The sequence below is a fragment of the Somniosus microcephalus genome, chromosome 29 (assembly GCF_052327205.1).
Source record: "Somniosus microcephalus isolate GS21.2 chromosome 29, FLI_Smic_1.0, whole genome shotgun sequence".
NCBI lineage: Eukaryota > Metazoa > Chordata > Chondrichthyes > Squaliformes > Somniosidae > Somniosus > Somniosus microcephalus.
Window position 1 is genome coordinate 8,420,445 of NC_141015.1, and position 24,033 is coordinate 8,444,477.

At 46.9% G+C, this 24,033-nt stretch overlaps 1 protein-coding gene across 2 annotated transcripts in view; it reads right to left on the reverse strand.

Moving 5' to 3' along the window:
* tbrg1 (transforming growth factor beta regulator 1) overlaps positions 1-24,033 on the reverse strand; it is a 76,200-nt gene that overhangs the window by 47,040 nt on the left and 5,127 nt on the right. For both annotated transcript variants that reach the window (XM_085970132.1, XM_085970134.1), the window contains exons 3-7: positions 19,318-19,375; positions 15,297-15,379; positions 10,315-10,351; positions 6,792-6,854; positions 2,372-2,611 (exon numbers count right to left, since the gene is read on the reverse strand). In XM_085970132.1, coding sequence (XP_085826258.1) covers positions 2,372-2,611; positions 6,792-6,854; positions 10,315-10,351; positions 15,297-15,379; positions 19,318-19,375 — 481 coding nt within the window. The remainder of the gene's footprint in view (positions 1-2,371; positions 2,612-6,791; positions 6,855-10,314; positions 10,352-15,296; positions 15,380-19,317; positions 19,376-24,033) is intronic.

Sequence of the window (24,033 nt, forward strand, 5' to 3'; positions counted from 1 at the left end):
CAAGTGCTCTGCTATTACATCTTTTATAATGGACTCTAGCATTTTCCCCACTACCGATGTCAGGCTGTAATTCCCCGTTTTCTCTCTACCACCTTTTTTGAATAGTGGGGTAACATTAGCTACCCGCCAATCCATGGGTACTGTTCCAGATTCCATCAAATGTTGGAAGATGATCAGCAATGCATCTACTATTTCCAGGGCCACTTCCTTAAGTACCCTAGGATGTAGATTATCAGGCCCTGGGGATTTATCGGCCTTCAATCCCATCAATTTCCCTAATACCATTTCCCTACAAATACTGATTTCTTTCAGTTCCTCCCTTTTATCAGGCCCGATGTTCTCCGACATCTCTGGGAGGTTATTTGTGTCCTCTTTTTGAAGACAGAACCAAAATATGTATTTAATTGGTCTGCCATTTCTTTGTTCCCCATTATAAATTCCCCTGATTCTGACTGCAAGGGACCTACGCTTGACTTCACCAATCTTTCTCTCTTCACATATCTATAAAAGCTTTTACAGTCAGTTTTTATGTTCCCTGCAAGCTTACTCTCATATTCTATTTTCCCCTTCTTAATTAATCCCTTTGTCCTCCTTTGTTGAATCCTAAACTGCTCCCAATCCTCAGGTTTACTGCTTTTTCTGGCCAATTTATATGTCCTCTCCTTGGATCTTATGCTATCCCTAATTTCCCTTGTTAGCCACGGTTGAGTCACCTTTTTTGTTTTATTTTTATGCCAAACTGGGATGAACAAATTCTGTAGTTCATCCATGCGGTCTTTGAATGTTTGCCATTGCCTATCCACCGTCAACCCTTTGAGTGACATTCCCCAATCAATCCTACCCAACTCGCGCCTCAGACCATCGTAGTTTCCTTTATTTAAATTCAGGACCCTAGTCTCTGAGTCAACTACTTCATTCTCCATCTTAATGAAGAATTCTATCATATTATGATCGCTCCGACCCAAGGGGCCTCGTACAACAAGATTGCTAATTAATCCTTTCTCGTTACATAATACCCAGTCTAAGATGGCCTAATCTCTGGTTAGTTCCTCAACATATTGGTCCAGGGAACCATCCCACAAACACTCCAGGAATTCCTCCTCCACAGTATTGTTACTAATTTGGTTAGCCCAATCTATATGTAGATTAAAGTGATGACTGCTGTGCCCTTATTGCATGCTTCTCTAATTTCCCTTTTAATGCCATCCCCAACCTCCGCATTAGTTTGGAGGTCTATATACCACTCCCACTAACGTTTTCTGCCCCTTGGTATTTCTCAGTTCTACCCATACAGATTCCACATCATCAGAGCTAATATCCTTCCTTACAATTGTGTTAATCCCTTCTTTAACCAGCAATGCTACCCCACCTCCCTTTCCTTTTTGCCTATCTTTCCTGAATATTGAATACCCCTGGATGTTGAGTTCCCAGCCTTGAAAAATTCAAGAGACAAAAAGTACATATTTGTTACACCATTCTACCCTCCTCCCACCCCAAAGAGAATCTATATACAGTATTATGGACTGCAACATATTTACTTGAAGCAGCAGCAATTTGAGCTCTCGCTGGGACAGAGCTGGGGCTCATACGAGAGTCGACTGATAGAGGAAGACTAATCACAGTAAAATAGAGCAAAGAAAACTCCAAAAACATAACTGCACCCTATAGGAGGTTGAAAGGATAGCCTGGATACACTAATGGCCGGCCAGGACTCACCAGCGGCCGGCCTGGTTACTATATAACTGGTCTGACGCAGTAGTGAGTGCTTTTAGCATTTTGCCCATGTATTTAGGCATTGTTTTACTGATCATAGAAAGTTACAGCACGGAAGGAGGCCATTTCAGCCCATCATGTCCGTGCCGGCCAACAAAGAGCTTTCCAGCCTAATCCCACTTCCCAGCTCTTGGTCCATAGCCCTGCAGTGTTTGACCACGTACCACACAGCACGGCTAATCTCTTGTGGCACAGGTCAAACACAGAAAGCAAGCTCCTAATGATCTCTGCTCCTTTCCCAATCTCTTTCTGTTTGTGTCACACTCTCAAGTACTTCTTAAATGTGGTTAGGGTTCCTGCCTCTCCCACCCTTTCAGGCAGTGAGTTCCAGACCCCCACCACCCTCTGGGTGAAGAGATTTCCCCTCAAATCCTTCCACCGATTACTTTAAGTTTATTTGTGGGGGGGGGGGGGTGAGAGTTTTGCTCCCACTTCTCTCCCTCCTGAAGTTACTGATTTTTGCCGAGATGCAGACAGCAGAAGCAACCCTCTCGAACCTCACCAAGCGGTGAGTCTACGAACAAACAAAATCTGCCCACTCCTGCTTCAAACAGACAGCAGTGCAACAGCGCTGTTCAAAATGATTGCAAATACTCACAAAAATCAGAGCTTTTACAGTCTTCCGCAGCCTGAGGTACTTAATCCTATACTTCTCATTCATGGTCTTCTTCAGAACCTTCTTCAGTTTGGGCTTTGACTCCTGGAATATGGAGGGGGAAGGGAAGTTGGAGAGATGGTCCATTAACTGGGGATTTGGATACTCAGGCGGGTGAGTCACTGGCACAAGGAAAGGCTGTGCCGGGTAGGTCTGGAGAAGCTGCTGTCGTTCCTTCTCCGTCTGGAAGGCAAAATGTGGTCATTTTAGGAAAAAATAGGTTTTCGTGTACCTCATTACATCATCCCCGTCACTGTGAGCAGCCAGGTTTCCTGTGATAATGCTCCCGTGAAGCACCTTGGGACGTTTTACTACATTAAAGGTGCTATATAAATGAAGCTTGTTGTTGTAAGGGTGTATTGGTGTGCAGGTTCAGATTTTTGACAGGGCTAATCAGTGAAAATTAAAATAAACTCTTTGAAAGTGATAGCTGTCCAATGTTTTCTCCCTCTTCTCCGCTCTAAAAGCCAGTGACTGCTTCCTACGGCTCTTCAGCTACTGCCGACCCTCTGGGTATCTCAGCCAAGTGACTATACATTGCATGTGCGTCAACAGGCTACTTAACAATGGAGTGCGTCACACCCGAGCCCCATACTGTCCTCACCCAATGTCCGTGCCGGCGCATCATCATCTTAGGCAGTCCCTCGGAACCGAGGATGACTTGCTTCCACATTAAAAATGAGTTCTCAGGTGACTGAGGAGTCCAATGCGGGACCTACAGTCTCTGTCACAGGTGGGGCAGACAGTGGTTGAAGGGGCGGGTGGGTGGGGTGCTTGGGTTGACGTGCACTCCTTGTGCTGCCTGCGCTTGGCTTCCTCTTGCTCCCAGCGAAGAGACTCGAGGTGTTCGGCGCCTTCCCAGATGCTTCTCCTCCACTTTGTGCGGTCTTGGGCCAGGGATTCCCAGGTGTCAGTGGGGATGTTACACTTTTTCAAGGAGGCTTTGAGGGTGTCCTTGAAGCGTTTCCTCTGCCCACCTGGGGCTCTCTTGCCGTGCCGGAGCTCCGAGTGGAGCACTTGTTTTGGGAGTCTCGTATCGGGCATGCGGACAATGTGACCCATCCATCGGAGCTGACTTGAGCATGGTCAGAGCTTCGATGCTGGGGATGTTGGCCTGAACAAGAACACGGACGTTGGTGCGCCTATCCTGCCAATGGATTAGCAGGATCTTGCCGGCGCATATTCCAGCAGCGGTCACAGGATTGTGATTCAGCGTACGAATCCTGGCCCATTATTCTTCCTCAGTTAACACGCCAATTGTAGCCACAGGCACCCTCTACGGTCATGAACTAAACCAACTCCAGCCACCGACTAGGCCTATATTTGGAGACCTGATGAGGGTTGTTGGGTTGTTTAAAGCAGAATGTCTCTCATGTCATTGCTGATGGCGAGTTGCAGCATCCACGCTTTCATGGCAGGAGTGTTGTACCACGTACCACACAGCACGGCTACTCTCTTGTGGCACAGGCCAAACACAGAAAGCAAGCTCCTTCTGTAATGATCTCTGCTCCTACCCCAATCTCTTTCTGTTTCTGTCACACTCTCACTCTTTTGCTGTACCACACTTTTCTCAATGTATTTCATTGGGTGTAAAGCGCTTTGGGACGTCCGGTGGTCGTGAAAGCCGCTATAAAAATGCAAGTCTTTCTTTCTTTTCTCAATGTGCTGTCTATCACTCTGTCACATGTTCCTTTACTGGTGTAATCAATAGCAATCTCTTAGTCTTTTAGAAAGCTTATGGTATGCAGATTGGTCGAAGGCAGCATGTGCCAGGGTGGCAACAAGCTGTTGGAGTTTTTTTTATTTGTTCCTAGGGTGTGGCCGTCGCTGGTATTTATTGCCCATCCCTAGTTGCCCTCGAGAAGGTGATGGTGAGCTGCCTTCTTGAACCGCTGCAGTCCGTGTGGTGAAGTTGCTCCCACAGTGCTGTTAGGGAGGGAGTTCCAGGATGTTGACCCAGCGATGATAAAGGATCAGCCGATATATTTCCAAGTCAGGATGGTGTGTGACTTGGTGGGGAACTTGGAGGTGGTGATGTTCCCATGCGCCTGCTGCCCTTGTCCTTCTAGGTGGTAGAGATCGCGGGTTTGGGAGGTGCTGCCGAAGAAGCCTTGGCGAGTTGCTGCAGTGCATCTTGTAGATGGTACACACTGCAGCCACGGTACGCCGGTGGTGGAGGGAGTGAATGTTGAAGGTGGTGGATGGGGTGCCAATCAAGCGGGCTGCTTTGTCCTGGATGGTGTCGAGCTTCTTGAGTGTTGTTGGAGCTGCACTCATCCAGGCAAGTGGAGAGTATTCCATCACACTCCTTACTTGTGCTTTGTAGATAGTGAAAAGGCTTTGGGGAGTCAGGAGGTGAGACACTCATCGCAGAATACCCAGCCTCTGACCTGCTCTTGTTGCCATAGTATTTGTGGCTGGTCCAGTTACGTTTCTAGTCAATGGTGACCCCCCCAGGATGTTGATGGTGGGGGATTCGGTGATGGTAATACCGTTGAATGTCAAGGAGCGGTTGTTAAGGTTCTCTCTTGTTGGAGATAGTCATTACCTGGTACTTAAGTGGTAAGTAACATTCGTGCCACACATCAGCATAAGCCTGAATGTCACCCAGGTCTTGCTGCATGCGGGCACGGACTGCTTAATTATCTGAGGAGTTGCGAATGGAATTGAACAGTGTGCAATCATCAGCGAACATCCCACCTTCTGACCTTATGATGGAGGGAAGATCATTGATGAAGCAGCTGAAGATGGTTGGGCCTAGGACACTGCCCTGAGGAACTCCTGCAGCAATGTCCTGGGGCTGAGATGATTGACAACCAACAACCACAACCATCTTCCTTTATGCTAGGTATGACTCCAGCCAGTGGAGAGTTTCCCCCCCCCCAACCCCGATTCCCATTGACTTCAGTTTTACTAGGGCTCCTTGATGCCACACTTGGTGAAATGCTGCCTTGATGTCAAGGGCAGTCACTCTCACCTCACCTCTGGAATTCAGCTCCTTTGTCCATGTTTGGACCAAGGCTGTAATGAGGTCGGGAGCTGAATGGTCCTGGCAGAACCCAAACTGAACATTGGTGAGCAGGTTATTGGTGAGTAAGTGCCGTTTGATAGCACTGTTGGTGACACCTTCCATCACTTTGCTGATGATTGAGAGTAGGCTGATGGGGCGGTAATTGGCCGGATTTGATTTGTCCTGCTTTTGTGGACAGGACATTCCTGGGCAATTTTCCACATTGTCAGGTAGATGCCAGGGTTCTAGGTGTACTGGATCAGCTTGGCTAGAGGCACGGCTAGTTCTGGAGCACAAATCTTCAGCACGATAGCCGGGATGTTGTCCGGGCCCACAGCCTTCGCTGTATCCAGTGCACTCAGCCATTTCTTGATATCACGCGGAGTGAATCGAATTGGCTTAAGACTGACTTCTGTGATGGTGGGGGCCTCAGGAGGAGGCCGAAATGGATCATCCACTCGGCACTTCTGGCTGAAGATGGTTGCAAACGCTTCAGCCTTTAATTTTTCACTCACATGCTGGGCTCCACCATCACTGAAGACGGGGATGTTCATGGAGCCTCCTCCTCCTCCCGTTAGTTGTTTAATTGTCCACCACCTGGATGTGGCAGGACTGCAGGGCTTTGATCTGATCTGTTGATTGTGGGATCGCTTAGCTCTGTCTATAGCATGTCTAAATATTTCCACTGTTTAGCGTGTATGTAGTCCTGTGTTGTAGCTTCCCCAGGTTGGCACTTCATTTTAAGATACGCCTGGTGCTGCTCCTGGCATGCTCTTCTACACTCCTTATTGAACCAGGGTTGGTCCCCTGGCTTGACGGTAATGGTAGAGTGAGGGATATGCCGGGCCATGAGGTTACAGATTGTGGTGGAATACAATTCTGCTGCTGCTGCTGATGGCCCACAGCGCCTCATGGATGCCCAGTTTTGAGCTGCTTGATCTGTTCTGAATCTATCCCATTTAGCACGGTGGTGGTGCCACACAACACGATGGAGGGTGTTCTCAGTGTGAAGACAGGACTTCATCTCCACAAGAACTGTGCAGTGATCACTGCTACCAACACTGTCATGGACAGATTAAATGAGTGGGCAAAACTGTGGCAAAGAGAGTTCAATATGAATAATGAAATGTTAACTCTGTTTCTCACCCAACAGATGCTGACTGACCTGCTAAGTGTTTCCAGCATTTTCTGTTTTTGTTTCAGATTTCCAGTATCTGCAGATGTTTTGCTTTTTTTTAAAAAAAAAACCATAGAAAATACCCCAGTCAATGCCTCCAGGGGAGGAGGGGAAAGGGGAAGAAAATGGCTAAACTAAGCTGCGGCAATTAAAATATCCCCAGGGTTCACACTTACCAACAGAGCAAAGACCCCGTTCCTGTTCTCAAGTCTCTTGAATCGTCTGCTCCCTTTCTGAGTCTGTAAAGCAGCAACACACGGACACTCAGCTGTGTCACATCAAACACAACAACCTCTCGCCCCAACGCAACAGCTCTTAGATCAGTATTGTAACCCCATATCAAAATACTTTCCTTTAAACCTGGTGCCGTTCAGCAAGGATCAGAAAATGTCTTAAATTTATTGTTGAGAAGAATCTAATCATATGAGCATTTGAAGAAAGATCATCCATTTCTACATCAGGTGCTCTGGAGTAAGCTCAAGTTGTCTTCCCTAACTGAAAGCCAGAGACGGTGACAATGCAGATGTGGAACAAATCTTTCTGCAAGATTTAAGATTTTAGGAATAATTGTTTCACATTTAAGAATTGCCCATTTATGGAACTGATTAATGTGAACTTGGCTGACATTCAAAGAGCAACTGGACAGATTTCTCATGGAACAGGGAGAAGATGGTTATTGCCCTGGTGCCTAATGCAGGAGGGAAGTGATAAAGTTGAAGAGGTCCTAATTATGGATCAGATCAGCTGGAGCAGAAAACCACCATATATCCTGCAGAATCCAGACTCGCAGCCCAACACCTCACTGACCGTGTCCCAGACTCACAGCCCAAACATCTCACAGCCCAAACATCTCACTGACACTGGGCTAGACTCACAGCCCAAACACCTCACTGACACTGGGCCAGACTCGCAGCCCAAACACCTCACTGACACTGGGCCAGACTCACAGCCCAAACACCTCACTGACACTGGGCCAGACTCACAGCCCAAACACCTCACTGACCGTGTCCCAGACTCACAGCCCAACACCTCACTGACACTGGGCCAGACTCACAGCCCAACACCTCACTGACACTGGGCCAGACTCACAGCCCAACACCTCACTGACACTGGGCCAAACTCACAGCCCAACACCTCACTGACACTGGGCCAGACTCACAGCCCAACACCTCACTGACACTGGGCCAAACTCACAGCCCAACACCTCACTGACACTGGGCCAGACTCACAGCCCAACACCTCACTGACACTGGGCCAGACTCACAGCCCAAACACCTCACTGACCGTGTCCCAGACTCACAGCCCAACACCTCACTGACACTGGGCCAGACTCACAGCCCAACACCTCACTGACACTGGGCCAGACTCACAGCCCAAACACCTCACTGACACAGGGCAGCACCCACCCTGAACATCAGGACACGGTGATATCTGCTGTTCACAAGTTAACAGTCAGTAAGAGACGGAGTTATGCTGCCTAATCATAGCAATTTCCAGATCAATATACCAGCCTTTGTTCACCTGTAGGTGTTATTCTGTACTGCTTGGAGTGGTGCAGCTAATGGTGGAACACTCCTGTGTTGAACAGAATTGAGAATTTTGCAAAGTTTGGTTTTCACTTGGATGAACTCCTGGTGTGCAGATGAAACAAAATCCATTGTTTTGTTAACAGCCTGTTCCAATGCTGAATCACCCCTTCCTGTCTCAGCTAAATATTATATGAGCGCTGTTACATCCCCCACTTATAGCGGAAACAGCATTCCCATGGTCCTTGTGCCCGACAGCACTGCCTTTACCATGGGTCATGAAGAAATAACTGCTACAGGAATGCATTGTTCTCGTGTCCCTCTCCCCCACATCTGACTGTTGAGTCCGCTCTCTGTAAATGAAAGCTAGGCTTCCCAAACAGGTGCTTGGATACAGAAATTCCAAACAGCAAAAGAATGCCTGCAAGAACCGTAAACCGTTACTTGATGGAGGCAGCAACCTTGCTGAGGAATTTTGTATTATAGGAGTTAAGGACCACATTTGAGTGAAGAGAACTAGATTCACACCAATATATCACACAGCTATTGGCAGGACAGCTCACAGCTTTTGGTAGTCAAAATAGAGCCCAGGGGCCACACGGACTCAGCACAGCTGCTGCTCCGTGTCCCACCGAGTCAGTTCACGGCTCGCTAACTCTACAGTGTCGCTGCTGCTAGGATTCAGTAGAATCGGGATGGCACAGAGAAAAAAAAATAAAAGGTTTATCGAAGAGAAATTGCCCCAATGAGCTGATCAGTGAGTCGCTGAGCCACAGAGGCAAAGACCCTGGTTCCATCTCTGATCTCCGTCAAGTCAGCTGATCTGAGCTGCGGGCGGAATGACTGGGAGGGGATAACGGACTAGGATTCTTGTTTCTGTTTGCTAGTCAGGGACCCCTGCTGGAAGTGTCTATGTGTGAACAACAGGCGAGGAGAGATCTCTCTTGGCTGTGATGTCGAGTAGCTGAAGACTTATATTCAAGGCTCAGGAGAGATTAGGGCAGAAAGTTGGTGAGAGAGAAAAAAAAGAGTGGAGTTGTTTTGTGGTAAATCTGAGTTTAGCCCTCGTGCCTCACTGCTTGGGACCGTCAGCCTTCAACTAATCGGTAAGAGCCTGAGTTCCAATGACAATATAGGTGCCGATACAAACCTACCCTTAACTTAAACTGCACATCACTTGTATTGTAGGGAAAAACTAAACAGAGGTGCATTTTTTTAAATTTTATTTTTTTATACAGTGTTGGATTTGGAAATTTAGGAAAAGGAATGTGAGCATAGAAAGCACAAGATTAATCTTTGGCAGGTTGGGGACATTTTGTGATGCACTGAAGCCAAAAAGAATTAATTCAGGAAAGATATATAGTTGTTACAACTGAATCACGACCTCTTTACCATCAGGAGGTAACGAACAGTGAGAATAAGCGTGTAACAGGCCCACGTGTACCATAGCTGAATGATGTAATAATGTAAGTAACAATGGACTGTAGGCTTAATCATAAAATTACTGAACTAGGCATGTAACTAATACATGCACCACAATGATGTAAAGATTGTCACAACATACATTTCCGTAGCTCTCCCACAAACCAGTTTCTGTCCACAAACATGTCGAATTGTCTGCTGATCCTGTTTATTTTGTCGGTTTCAATGTCCTTCCCTGGAACTTATTCTACGATTTTATTACTCTTTGGGAGAAAAGGTTCCTCCTGAATTCTACTCTTAGTCCGAACTCCCTAATTTTGCTCAAAACCTTTACCATAGGGAATAATTGGCCTGGATCAATTTTGCCGATTCCCTTCACAATCTTGAAAGATTGAGGTTGGTCACTAGGAAGTTTCCAAAATGGCCAAGCACAGGCCCAGTTTCCTTAACCTGTGCTCTTCACTTTCTGATACTCGGATCGATCTCCGTGCCTCACCTCTGGCCCCTCTCAAGGGAGGGAGCATCATTTCTAAGGCCAGGAGGCCAGAAACCGCCACGTGGGTCTAACTTTATCTAGTGGTGGTTGTGCCACCATTTTAACCATAACGGCACTGCAAACTGCACCAATCAGCAAGGGGAATGGAAAGCAGGGTTGGAGCAGGCAGCAGCTTCCCTCTCCCTCCAAATCACCCAGGAAATCATATACACTGAATGCAGATTGAAATAGAAAGGAATAGCAAGGAGTGCTTACCTCTCGATACAGAACTGCTTCCAGGCTAGATTTGGAGCTATAGGGAAGGAGAGCAAGACAATCGGTAAATAATGTAAAGCAGTTCGACACCGGCATTGGTACACATTCACAGCCATTGAAGTATTTTTGAAGTGCAATTTCTGTTGTAATGTAGGAATCACAGCAGCCAATTTGTGCACAGCAAGATCCCACATACAGCAATAAAATAAATGGCCAGATAACCAGTTTCAGTAATGTTGCTTGATGGATTCATACTAGCCAAGACACCGGGAGAACTCCCCTGCTGCACTTTGAATGGTGCCACGGGATCTTCCATCTGAGAGAGCAGGCGGGGCCTCGCTTTAATGTCTTATCCAAAAGACGGCACCTCTGACTGCGCAGCACTCCAGATTATGTGCTTAAGTTCTGGAGTGGGGCTCGAACCCTTGACCTCTGAGTCAGAGGCAGCAGTGCTCCTACTGAGTCAAGGCTGACACCTGGATATAGTATTGAAGGACGGGAGTGTTATACAATGTTATTGGGATGGTGTATTTATTAAAAGGCAAGCATTGAGAATGGGATTTACATATACAGTCCAGAGGTGAGGCGAGAGTTACTGCCCTTGACATCAAGGAAGCATTTGACCGAGTCTGGCATTAAGGAACCCTAGTAAAACTGAATTCAATGGGAATCGGGGGGGAAAACTCTCCATTGGCTGGGGTCATACCTAGCACAAAGGAAGATGGTTGTGGATGTTGGCGGTCAATCATCACAGCCCCAGGACATCACTGCAGGAGTTCCTCAGGGCAGTGTCCTAGGCCCAACCATCTTCAGCTGCTTCATCAATGACCTTCCCTCCAACATAAGGTTAGAAATGGGGATGTTCGCTGAAGACTGCAGTGTTCAGTGCCATTCGCAACTCCTCAGATAATGAAGCAGTCCATGCCCGCATGCAGCAAGACCTGGACAACATTCAGGCTTGGGCTGATAAGTGGTCGGTAACATTCACACCTCAAATGCCAGGCAATGACTATCTCCAACAAGCAAGAGTCTAACCACCGCCCCTTGACATTCAATGGCATTACCATCGCCGAATCCCCCAACATCAACATCCTGGGGGTCACCATTGACCAGGAACTTAACTGGACCAGCCACATAAATACTGTGGCTACAAGAGCAAGTCAGAGGCTAGGTATTCTGCGGCGAGTGTCTCACCTCCTGACTCCCCAAAGCCTTTCCACCATCTACAAGGCACAAGTAAGGAGTGTGATGGAATACTCTCCACTTGCCTGCATGAGTGCAGCTCCAACAACACTCAAGAAGCTCAACACCATCCAGGACAAAGCAGCCCACTTGATTGGCACCCCATCCACCACCTTAAACATTCACTCCCTCCACCACCGGCACACCGTTGCTGCAGTGTGCACCATCTACAAGATACACTGCAGCAACTCGCCAAGGCTTCTTCGGCAGCACCTCCCAAACCCGCGACCTCTACGACCTAGAAGGACAAGGGCAGCAGGCACATGGGAACACCACCACCTCCAGGTTCCCCTCCAAGTCACACACCATCCTGACTTGGAAGTATATCAGCCGATCCTTCATCGTCGCTGGATCACAATCCTGGAACTCCCTCCCTAACAGCAGTGTGGGAGCACCTTCACCACACGGACTGCAGCGGTTCAAGAAGGCGGCTCACCACCACCTTCTCAAGGGCAACTAGGGATGGGCAATAAATGCTGGCCTTGCCAGCGATGCCCACATCCCATGAACGAATAATAAGAAAACCTCTTGCACCGTCCCCGCTTATCCAGGACAGCCACCTGTATCTGACAAATGGCACTGACCATTTGCCAGTACCATAGGCGCCAATTATAAAGGCACCGCTTAAATCGTATTGAACGAGCTGACTATTTTGGGCAAATCAAGCAGCGGTTTGCTGAGTGATTACCTGTCAGACGTAAATTGTATATGGAAAGGCAGTTTCCCTGTCCAATAAACTATCAGTAACCAACATGGAAGAATTCTTCTGAAATGCGAGGTTACTGGGAATATTCCGTCCACCCCCGTCACAGTCTAACCGTCTCTTATACGGTCCAGGGCTGTACCTCAGCAAAGATACATCGGTGTACTGACTACTGACACAAAGACCCCCTCATCACTGTTGGAATACATTGTGTTGCAGAGAAGCCAGGGGAAGCAAATTCTCGTCGGTGAGATTTGCTCTTATGCTACAGTGTTATTAGGGATCCGATGGATTTACGGCCCACCGTGTATAGCGGGCAAATCGTGTTAGTGCGAATGCGCCTGCTGTATATCTATTATAAATGCTGTGATCCAGTCAGTTTCACTTGTGATAAAGTAGTTCCTATCCTAATAATCCCACTTCACACCCCAATATCCCATTTCATGTTCTAATAATCCTGTGTGTGAACAAATGTATGCTTCTAGCGTTTTCCTGAGATACTGTTCCCTGAGCAAATAATCTTTCAAAATAAAAACATCCTATGAACTATAGTCACACTGCTGCCCTATTATTAATAAATTGCCCCAATCATCAAATTCATAAAAGCCTGGTACCAATTGTAAATAAATAAATTCCAGTACAGTGCATTCTCAGTGTTGTCCATCGTTTACTAAATCGCCCCAATTTCAGTCCAGTTCACACCGTATACAGCGGGCGCAGTCGCACTGACATGATTTGCCCGGTATACACGGTGAACCCATCGGACTCTCCAATAACCCCGTAACAGACGAACAAATCTCACCGACGAGAATTTGCTTCCCCTGGCTTTTCTGCAAAACAATTTATTCCAAGTGATGAGGGGTCTTTGTGCCAGCAGTCAGTACACCGATCAATCTCTCAACTTCGCTGAGATTACAGCCGTGGACCGTATGATCGAGTTCTTTGATTAAGTAATGGAGAGGGTAGTGCGGTTGATGTTGTGTATACGGACTTTCAATAGGCGTTTGATAAAGTACCACATAACAGATTTGTCAGCAAAATTGAAGCCAACGGGATTAATGGGGCAGTGGCTGCGTGGATACGAAATTGGTGAAGGGACAGAAAGCAGAGAGTGGTGGTGAACGGTTGTTTTCCAGACTGGAGGGAAGTATAGTGCTGTTCCCCAGGGGTCGGTATTAGGACCACTGCACTTTTTGATATATAGTAATGACCTGGACTTGGATATACAAGGAATAATTTCAAAGTTTGCAGATGACAGAAAACTCGGAAATGTAGTAAATAGTGAGGAGGATGGTAACAGATTTCAGGAGGACATCGACAGCCTGGTGAAATGGGCAGACACAGGGCAGATGGAACTTAACGCAGAGAAATGTGAAGTCATTCATTTTGAGGGGAAGAATGTAGAGGCAATATAAACTAAATGGTGCAATTTTAAAGCGGATATAGGAAGAGAGAGAGCTGGGGGGTGTGTACACAAATCTTTGACGGTGACAGGACAAGAAAACTGTTAAAAAGGCACATGGGATCTTTGGCTTTATAAATAGAGGAATAGAGCAAAAGCAAGGACGTTATATTGAACCGTTATAAATCACTGGTTAGGCCCCAGATAGAGTATTGTGACCAATTCTGGACACCACACTGTAAGAAGGATGTCAAGGCCTTAGAGAGGGTACAGAGGAGTTTTACTAGAATGGTACCAGGGATGAAGGACTTCAGTTACGTAGGAAAACTAGCGAAAATGGAATTGTGTTCCTCAGAGCAGAGAAGATCAAGGGGGAGATTTGATAAAGGTGTTCAAAATTATGAAGGATTTTGATAAAGTAAATAAGGAGAAACTGTTTCCAGTGGCAGAAGGGTCGGTAACCAGAGGACACAGATTGAAGGTGATTGGCCAAAGAACCAGAGGGGAGAGGTTTGTTTTACACAGCGAGTTGTGATCTGGAATCCGCTGCCTGAAAGGGCGGTGGAAGCAGATTCAATAATAACTTTCAAAAGGGAATTGGATAAATACTTAAAGGGCGAAATGTGCAGGGCTCTGGGGAAAGAGCAGGGGGAGTGGGTCTAACTGGAGAGCTCTTTCAAAGAGCCGGCACAGGCACGATGGGCCGAAAGGCCTCCTTCTGCGCTCTATGGTTCTTTGAAGAGGGAATTAGATAAACATGAAAAACATATTATTGGGCACTTGGATACAGCAGGAGATGAGACTGAAAGGGAATGCTGCAGTGGTGGAGCCAGCACTGACAGGGCTACATTGAGCTGAATGGGTTGCTTTGGTACCTAAATTTCAATGATCCTATAATTTTCCACCAGAGGGAGCCCTCACACACTGCCTGAATTAATGTACAACTCACCGTAGGACCACTGACTATCTGAAAAGCATCTTGCACTGCTCCGTAATACACGGCACTAATTTGTGCCATTCACGAGTAGTTCAATCCAGCAGGATTGCGCTGTCACAAGTCTCCTTCCTGCCCAACTTTCTCCCCTTCTCCCTAGAAGAAAGTGGCTCTTGCTCGACTGAATTTGGGACTGTGGCACACTGTTAGGGCAGAGTGCAGGCAGCACGATTCTGCAGCTGTCCCTGTAATACCTGATGCGCAAGTGCTTGATGGCGACAGCACTGCGAGTGCTAGATGGCGACAGCACTGCGAGTGCTCGCAGCCCTCTGGTACTTTGCCAGTTGCCCTCTGGCACTTTGCCCGCCGCCCTCTCTTCTTGTTCAGCCTAGGCTCACACATCAATAGGCTATTCAACTCTAGAGATGGCCCAATCCTCAACCTCACCAACATCCAAACATGTGCATCTTACATCAGGGAGGAGGACCAGAACCCTGGCTGACTTTTTCATCTCTTGCTCAGGAGCACCAAGGCCATTTGTATCACTCCAACTCCCCCCCCCGGGCAGAGCTGAGCTAACAGCAGCGACCAGCGACCAACCCTGGGACCTTCAGGCCTTCTGTTCAAGTCCACTGCGTCACGCAGCACCCAGCTCAGGTTTGCCCCCGTGTGTCAAGGTTCTGTACTAAATGCCACCTTACTTTGACTGCACCAGCCCTCGGTCCAGTATCCTCTGCTTGATTTCCTTGATGTGCAGCGGCCTCCCAGCTTCTTCCAGAACAATCTGTAACAAAACAACACATTTCAGCAGCTGAGCCACAATATTCAGAAGTCTGAAGGCAGTACTGAACGGCAAGTGAAATTTACAGCGAGGGTTAGAATCTAATCTGATTCAGAAAGTTCTTTTAAGAACATAAGAATTAGGAGCAGGCGAAGGCCATACGGCCCCTCGAGCCCGCCTCTGAGTCAGAAGGTTGTAGGTTCAAGCCCCACTCCAGGGACTTGAGCACATAAACCTAGGCTGACACTCGCAGTGTAGTGCTGAGGAAGCGCTGCACTGTCGGAGGTGCCGTCTTTCAGATGAGACGTTAAACCGAGGCTCCATCTGCTCTCTCAGGTGGACGTAAAAGATCCCATGGCATTATTTCGAAGAAGAGCAGGGGAGTTATCCCCAGTGTCCTGGGGCCAATAGTTATACCTCGACCAACATAACAAAAACAGATTATCTGGTCATCATCACATTGCTGTTTTTGGGACCTTGCTGTGTACAAATTGGCTGCTGCATTTCCTACATTACAACAGTGACTACACTTCAAAAAGTACTTAATTGGCTGTAAAGCGCTTTGAGACGTCCGGTGATCATGAAAGGCGCTATAGAAATGCAAGCCTCTCTTTATTTTTGCTCCCCCATTCAATAAGATCATGGCTGATCATCGACCTCGACTCCACTTTCCCGCCCTATCCCCATATCCCTTGATTCCCCTAGAGTCCAAAAATCTATCGATCTCAGTCTTGAATTTTGTGTTAATAAAAGGCGAGGACCGTTAGTGTGGGAATGCTGGGAATCAGGTACCCTGCATTAGCATCAAGCACTCCCGTGAGACGTAGCACTGATAATTGCAGAACAAAGCTCCCTCTATTCTGTCCCAATCCCAACCTCAGATCACCTCTCACTGTACAGCAGGACCTTTGACCATTCGCAATACCAGCCACCCCGACACCCGAGTGAGAGCGCCAGTTAGTGCCAAGTTAGAAGCAGTTTTGTGCTGTAGCACATTCTCACTAAGAACTGGATTGAGATGGCCCAAGTCACTTCACATAGAATCCCTATAGCCAGCATTGATTTTCATTAGTTTGGGCTGAATTTGATCCTAGTGTTTAACCCACTGCACCATAATACAGTAATGTTTTTGCACTTATCACCAAATTAAACAAATCTATTTGATCACTATGTTGTACAGAGAGCTCAATATGAAATATTATGTTTAGTTAATCAAACAAGAGCATTCGTTTAATATGAGCGAATCTTCCCGCAATGAGTTAGAGGATATGGTTTTCTATAATGACAGGATTATACCAATGTACACCCAGCAAACGTCCCATGGCACTTTCTGCTAGGTAGTCTGGGCAGTGCTGCCGTGGCACTTAGTGTGGTCCCATCTCAAGCCTGAGAGAGGAACAGAGTGTGGGCTGTGGAGGCAAAATCCCCTTAAACAGTCGGATGTTGTGAATGGGAGATGGTGGCGTCTCTCAGGGTGAATGAGCTAAGATGGGCTGAATGGCCTGCCCCCTCTGCATTGACTCAGCGATCCTCTTGTACGATAGCTAGATTTGACCTGCCCCCCACCTACTCATTTAATTAGTTAGTTGATCTCCTGTGGCATTACTCACAGAAGTAAATAAAGCGAAGTGTTGGTCTCCTTTTCTTTAACCTGTTCTCGGGATATGGTCAACACTGGCATGGCTGGCATTCATAGCCCATCTCTAGTTGCCATGAGATGGTGGTGGCGCTGGCTCTTTTCCTTGAGCCGCTGCAGTCCGTGTGGTGATGGTGCCCCCACAATGGTGTTAGGGAGGGAAGTCCAGGATTCTGACCCAACAATGACGAAGGAACGGTGATATATAGCCAAGTCAGGATGGTATGTGACTTGGGGAGGAACTTGGAGGTGATTGTGTTATCACAACATTGCTGCTCTTGTTCTTCTTGGATGTAGAGATTGCAGGGGAGGAAGGTGCTTCCAAAGTAACATTGGCGAGTTGCTGCAATGCATCTTCTCGATTGTACATACTGCAGCCACAGTGGAATACTGGTGGAGGGAGTGGATACCGAGTCCCGCATTAGGGGCGCCATTCCAGCAAACGGATCTACCCCGGATGGTGTCAAATTTCTTGAGTGTTGTTGCAACTGCACCTATCCAGGTGAGTGGTGAGTATCCATCACCCTCCTGACTTAAGCCTTGTAACTGGTGGAAACGTTTGCAGGGTCAGCCTCTGCCCTGTCCTTGTAGTCACTATATTGATATGGCTGCTTCAGTTCAGCTTCTGGTCAATGGTGACCCTCAAGATGTTGATAGTGCAGGACTTGGCAATAGTGGTACCACTGAAGGACATGGGGAGGTGGCTGGGCTTTCTCTTGTTCAAGATGGTCATTCTCTGGGTTCAAGATGGTCATTATCTGGCACTTAAGTGCTACAAATGTTACCTGCCACTTAGCCCAAGTCTGGATGTTATCTAGGTCCTGCTGTAGGCTGTCATGGCCTGCTTCAGTATCAGTGGAGCTGTGAATGGAGCTGAACACTGTGGGATCATCAGTGAACAGCCCTATTCCTGACCTTATGATGGAGGGAAGGTCAGTGATGCAGTAGCTGAAAATGGTTTGACCAAGAATACTTTCCTGAGGAATGCATGCAATGAAGTCCTGGAGCTGTGGTGATTGGCCTCTGACAACCATGATCATCTTCCTTTGCAGCAGGTATGACTCTAGCCATTGGAGAGTTTTCCCTGACCCCCCAGTAACTTCAGTTTTGTTTGGGCTCCTTGGTGCCATATTTGATAGAAGGCTGCCTTTACGTCGAGGGCAGCTGCTCTCATCCCCTCGGACATTCAGCTCTTGCACTGGTGTCAGGATCAAGGCTGTGAGGAGGTCAGGAGCCAAGTGGTTCTGGCGGAACCCGAGCTGAGCATCAGTTAACAGGTTATTGGCGAGTAGGTGTTGCTTGATGGTACTATTGACGACTCTGGAATATGTGGAAGTCAGAACAAAAGTGGAGGGCTGGGTACTTGGGCTGGGAAGGAAACTGGTGCTGGAAAGAAGTGGAGTGTGGGGCTTGGGAGCGCATGGTGGGCCAGGGCAATTGTTGGGCTTCAGGATGAGAGTTATGACCATCTGGTGGGAATAGAAGGCTGGGGTGTGGGTACTCAGATGAGCAGAGGAAAGAGTCTGGGAGTGCACAGGGGGCTGGATATGGGAGTATTCAGGAGGGTACTGAGTGAAATTAGGACATCTGGGAGAATTCCATGGCTGAAGTCCATAACGGTTCAGCAGGAGGGAGGAGACTGGAGGGTTGGATTTCACTAGTAAAGGAGTTAGGGGGCACTTGGAGAAGAGTAGGGTCTGGGAGCATTTGGGTTCTGTGGTCTATGAGGGTCTGTTTTGGTGCTGCGAACCTTCAAGAGAGCAGCAACTAATGTGTTTCAAAAGAATGTGGGCCGTGCTGGCCACCAGAGACAAGGACATCGAGATGGAGATGTAGGGTGGGCAGGTATCCAATGACTGATGACTGTGAGGACACAGCCCTGGAGAGACCACGATGGAGCATCGCCCTGCCTGCGGGCATCTCTCACTTTCAGAGCAAGCGTCTGTGAAAGTAGCGACGGAGCCTCTAACCAGCCCGTGCGTCATTGTGACCTGCGATGGTTCCCACAATTGTCTCAGTGTTGCTTGATGGCACTACTGAGGACTCCCTCCATCAGTTTACTGATGATTGGGAGGAGACTGATAGGGACGTTATTGACCACTTAGATCTATCCAGTTCTTTATGGATAGGACAAAGCTGGGCAATCTTCCACACTGTGGGGTAGATGCCAGTGTCACTGGAACAGCTTTGCTCGGGAGAAGCTAGCTCCGGTGCAATGCAAGAAACTTCTGGTGATCCAATCATTCTCGACATGAAGAACAATGTACAACACGGACTTGTACGTTGAGTGAATAACAGTGTGTACCTGCGCAGCATCCAACCACGTCATGTTTGGCTTGTCACTCACATCAGCTGCTGGCTCACTAGTAGGGGGAAATAAAAAACATACCGGTTTTCATTATATTGTCTATGATGATATGTGATTGCCTTTCAAATGATCTGTGTGCTGAAAATGATGATAACCCATCAATCAGGCCATCGAGGTTAAAACAGAAAAGAAAGACTTGCATTTCTATAGCACCTTTCACAACCTCAGGACGTCCCAAAGTGCTTTACACCCAATGAAGTGCTTTCGAAGTGGAGTCACTGTTGTAATGTGGGAAACGCGGCAGCCAATTTGTGCACAGCAAGCTCCCACAAACAGCAAGGTGATAAAGACCAGATAATCGGTTTTTTTTGTTATGTTGATTGAGGGATAAATATTGGCCCCAGGACACCGGGGAGAACTCCCCTGCTCTTCTTCAAAATAGTGCCGTGGGATCTTTTACATCTACCCGAGAGCAGACGTTTAACGTCTCATCCGAAAAGAATGGAGAGAAGGTGAACCAGGAGACAGTAGTTAGAGCTTCTGGCTCATTTTCCTTTCCAAGTCCAAGCACACTGCCGCCGACAGTAGCAGCCCTACTGCTACCCTAGCCAAGGTCAGCTAACTGCACCAACCAGGGATCGAGCTTGGGATCTTCCTTGCCTGTATGACTCAGTATCCAAAAAGCTTAAATACAATCCCAAGAAAACATTCATAAAACACTTGAGATTTGCTATCATGATTTAGGACTACATCTGAAACACTCTTACAGCCCTTGCAAGAGACAAACCCAAGATTTTTTTATTTTTTATTTATTCATTCACGGGATGTGGGCGCCCCGGCAAGGCTGGCATTTATTGCCCATCCCTTGAGAAGGTGGTGGTCAGCCACCTTCTTGAACCGCTGCAGTCCTTGTGGTGAAGGTAGTTCCGCAGTGCTGACTGCATCACCATTACTGACACGAGCTTTTTATTCCAAATGTATTTAATTAACTGAATTTAAATTCCCCAGCTGCCGTGGTGGGATTTGAACTCACGTCCCTGGATCATTAGTCCAGGCCTCTGGATTACTAGTCCAGTAACATAACCACTATGCTACCGTACCCCTTATTATTCAATATAAAGAATGCATACAGGTGCACTTTTGATCGCATTTTCAGTGTCACTGGCCCTTCCTATTAACTTTAACGTCCCCCTTCTCGTTCTGTACTGCAAACTTCAAAACACCTCCAATTCTCAGAATTCCAATCACATTGAAGTCATAGAATTTACAGCACAGGAAGTAATCACCTGCTCCATCAGTGCCAGTGCCAGTGTCAGTGCTATCTCTTCAGCTAGAGCTTTCTACTCTCATGCCATTTCCCTGTTCTTACTCCATGTCCTTTTGTATTCTTCAAACACCTATGACAGGGAGGTAAAGGACACTTAAGAGGGAGTGTTGCATTCAGAAATGCCGTCTTTTGGATGAGACGTTAAACCGAAGCCCAATCTCCCCTCTCAGGTGGACGTAAAAGATCCCCCGGCGCTATTTCAAAGAAGAGCAGTCGCGTTCTCCCCGGTGTCCTGGGGCCAATATTTATCCCTCAATCAAGATCACTAAAACAGATGATCTGGTCATTATCACTTTGCTGTTTGTGGGAGCTTGCTGTGCACAAATTGTCTGCTGCGTTTCCTACATTACAACAGCGACTACACGTCAAAAAGTACTTCACTGGCTGTAAAGCACTTTGGGATGTCCTGAGGTTGTGAAAGGCGCTACAGAAATGCAAGTTCTTTCCTTTTCATTTTATAAAAACGTGTTTCTCCAGTGTACAGCTTTGGACAGAGTATAGCGACAATAGGAAAGAGAGGGACGCACAATGAGCAGTCACTGGGCAACGATGACAGTGGGTGCTGCAAGGGGAGGAGTTGGAGAAAGAGAGAGAGAGAGAGAGAGAGAGAGAGAGAGAGACAGAGAGAGAGACAGAGAGAGAGACAGAGAGAGAGAGCCAATGTGCAGACAGGGAGGAGGAATGGGGAGAGAGGAGGCAGCACCAGAGATAGGGAGCAGACTGAGACATGGCATCAATGCAGAAAAAGGCCAAAAAGGGGATGTCTTGACTTCAACCTTAAGGGTGGGGAAAAACACAAGTGCATGAGGGGGAAGGAGACAGGGAGTTAGAGAAGATGCAGCACATCGATCCATCTCAGTCTTGAAAGTTTCAATAGACCCAGCCTCACTGCTGGACAATATTGAAGTGTTCTGTTTGGACACCATTCACACCTTTGATTGCTGTGATTATCTCTCTGCCGAGGTGTGATAAATGGCAGTTAGAAAGATTACCTGTAATCATCTGGCATTATTCTCTGACTATATAATCTGTGTCTTTAGGCATCTCTCCACTTCACCTGATGAAGGAGCAGTGCTCCGAAAGCTTGTGATTTCAAATAAAACTGTTGGACTATAACCTGGTGTTGTGTGACTTCTTATAATTAGGAGAGACAGAGGCAGAAAAAAGGGAATGCAGAGGAAAGATTAGTACAGGATTCTACCCCAGCGCTAGAGCACAAGGATATTCCAGAGGTTGCATCAAGCCAGAATCCATTTGGCTAGAGATGGGGAAATGGTACAATTCTTAATGTGTACAGTGAAGAGTGGCGATGAGGTGGAGATCTGAGATCCCAAGGTAGACTGGAATAAAGGTAACACGTGGTTAGAATGTAGGTTTGCTGGAGGAGGATCTGGAACAATTGTAAGAGATAACTGTAGAAAAGGAATTGGTTCTGAAAAAATTAGCAGAACTCAAGGTGGGCGAGTCACCAGGCTCCGATGGCTGTACTCTGCGCTGTTGAAAGTTGTCAAGTGGATAGAGCTGATGCCCTGGGCACAATTTGTCCACCCTCTTTAAATATACAAATTGCACTGTGGGAATGCAGAGCAGCTGATGTAACACCTTGTGGTCAACGAGCAACAATTTGTTAAAGACAAGTTGTGCTTGGCAAATGTTTTATTTGAAGAAGTGATTGACTGTACAGATAAGGAAATGCGGCAGATGTCATGTATATGGATTTTCGATAAGGTGTCTCACAATAGGTTGGCTTGTAAAATTTAGGCATATGGTACAAGAGGGAATGTGGCAGCGTGGATAGACAGTAGGCTGACAGACAAAAAACAGAGTTAAAGTAAATGGCTGTTGTTGGATTGGAGGCGGGTTGGAAGGGTTGTGTACCCCAGGGACCAGTGCTGGCTCCACTTCTGTTCTCAATATAATCTCGAAATTTACTGATGACACAAAGCTTTAGCAAATGACTAGGAGGATTGTAAAAGACTTCAGCAAGACACAGACAGCTTGGCAGAATGGACAGACAGGTTGCAGATCCAATTTAATGTTGCTTGACGTGATATAACATATTTGGGAGGTAAACAAGGAATAGGAGTACACACTCAATGGAAGAACACTGAAGGGCGTGGATGAACAGTGGGACCTAGGGGTTCAAATCCAGAATTCCTTGAAAGTGTGTGGTGATTATTCTTGTTTTATAAGAAGCATTGTAATTGGTTGCCTGTTTTCCTGCCTTGAGATATATGCTGTAAACTCATTGGTAGTTGATGTCATGTTATCTGTGGTGGCCATCTTAAATTCAGTTCTCCACGGTTTTGGTTGAGACTGGATGCTTAAGATGTGCTGCTGGTTTTTAAGGTTAATAAAGCCTAGCTTTAGAAAGGCAATCTACTCTTCATTTCAAAGTGCGAGTCCAGGTAGATAAGAGACATAAAAATGGCCAGGTGCATTTTGAGTTTTACAAATAAGGGCACAGAGTACAAGAGTAAAGAAGTAATGATAAATTTGTGCAAAACATTAGTTGCCGTGTACAGTTTTGGGTGCCCTGTTATTGAAAGGACATTAAAGCCATGGGGAGCGTACAGGGTAAATTCACCAGGGTGATGCTAGGGATGGGAAACTAGTTAGGAGGAGAGACTCGAGATACTGGGACTGTTCCCACTGGACCAGAGAAGGGCAAGAGAAGATTTCATTGAGTTTTTTTTTTTAATTATGAAGAGTTTTGGTGGTGAATAGGGAAAGGCGATTTCCTCTGGTTGAGGAGCGAGAGAAAAAGGTTCATCAATTTAAGATTGCCTGAGAGTGAGGAGAGGGGTTAGGAGAGTGAGGAGAGGGGTTAGGAGAGATTTCTCTACAGAGGGGTATTGGAGCCTGGAGTGCTTTGCCACAGGGAGCAGCTGAGAGAGAGAGACCGCTGCATCTTTTAAGAGAAAACGGAGTCAATATTTGAAGCAGAGGAAGATATAGGGCTTTGGGCAGTGGGGTTTGTTTTATATTTCGCGAACCGAAGAGCCAGCACAGACACGATGGGCTGAATGGCCTCCATCTGCTGTGTAACCCTCTCCTTGTGAACTGCTCAGACAGCCCACACCTGTAATTAGAACAGGAGTAGTTTCCTTCTTGACACTAAACAAACCCAAGCTATTGTTCATCGAGAGTGGGTTTCTTCTTTAGTCACTCCCCTCTTTGTTTTGAATCTCTCTTCTGAACCATTTTTGAGGTACAAGGACGTGACCAGGAAAATGATGAACAGTTGAGTGTCGAAAGCAATCATTTTGTTGTTGATGGAAGTTTATGTTCATCTAAGAGTGTATAATTCAACAAATGTCACTAATACTGCATTGCAGGGTAAATATTCCCCTTCGGACACATGCTGGGATCGCACACCCAGAAAC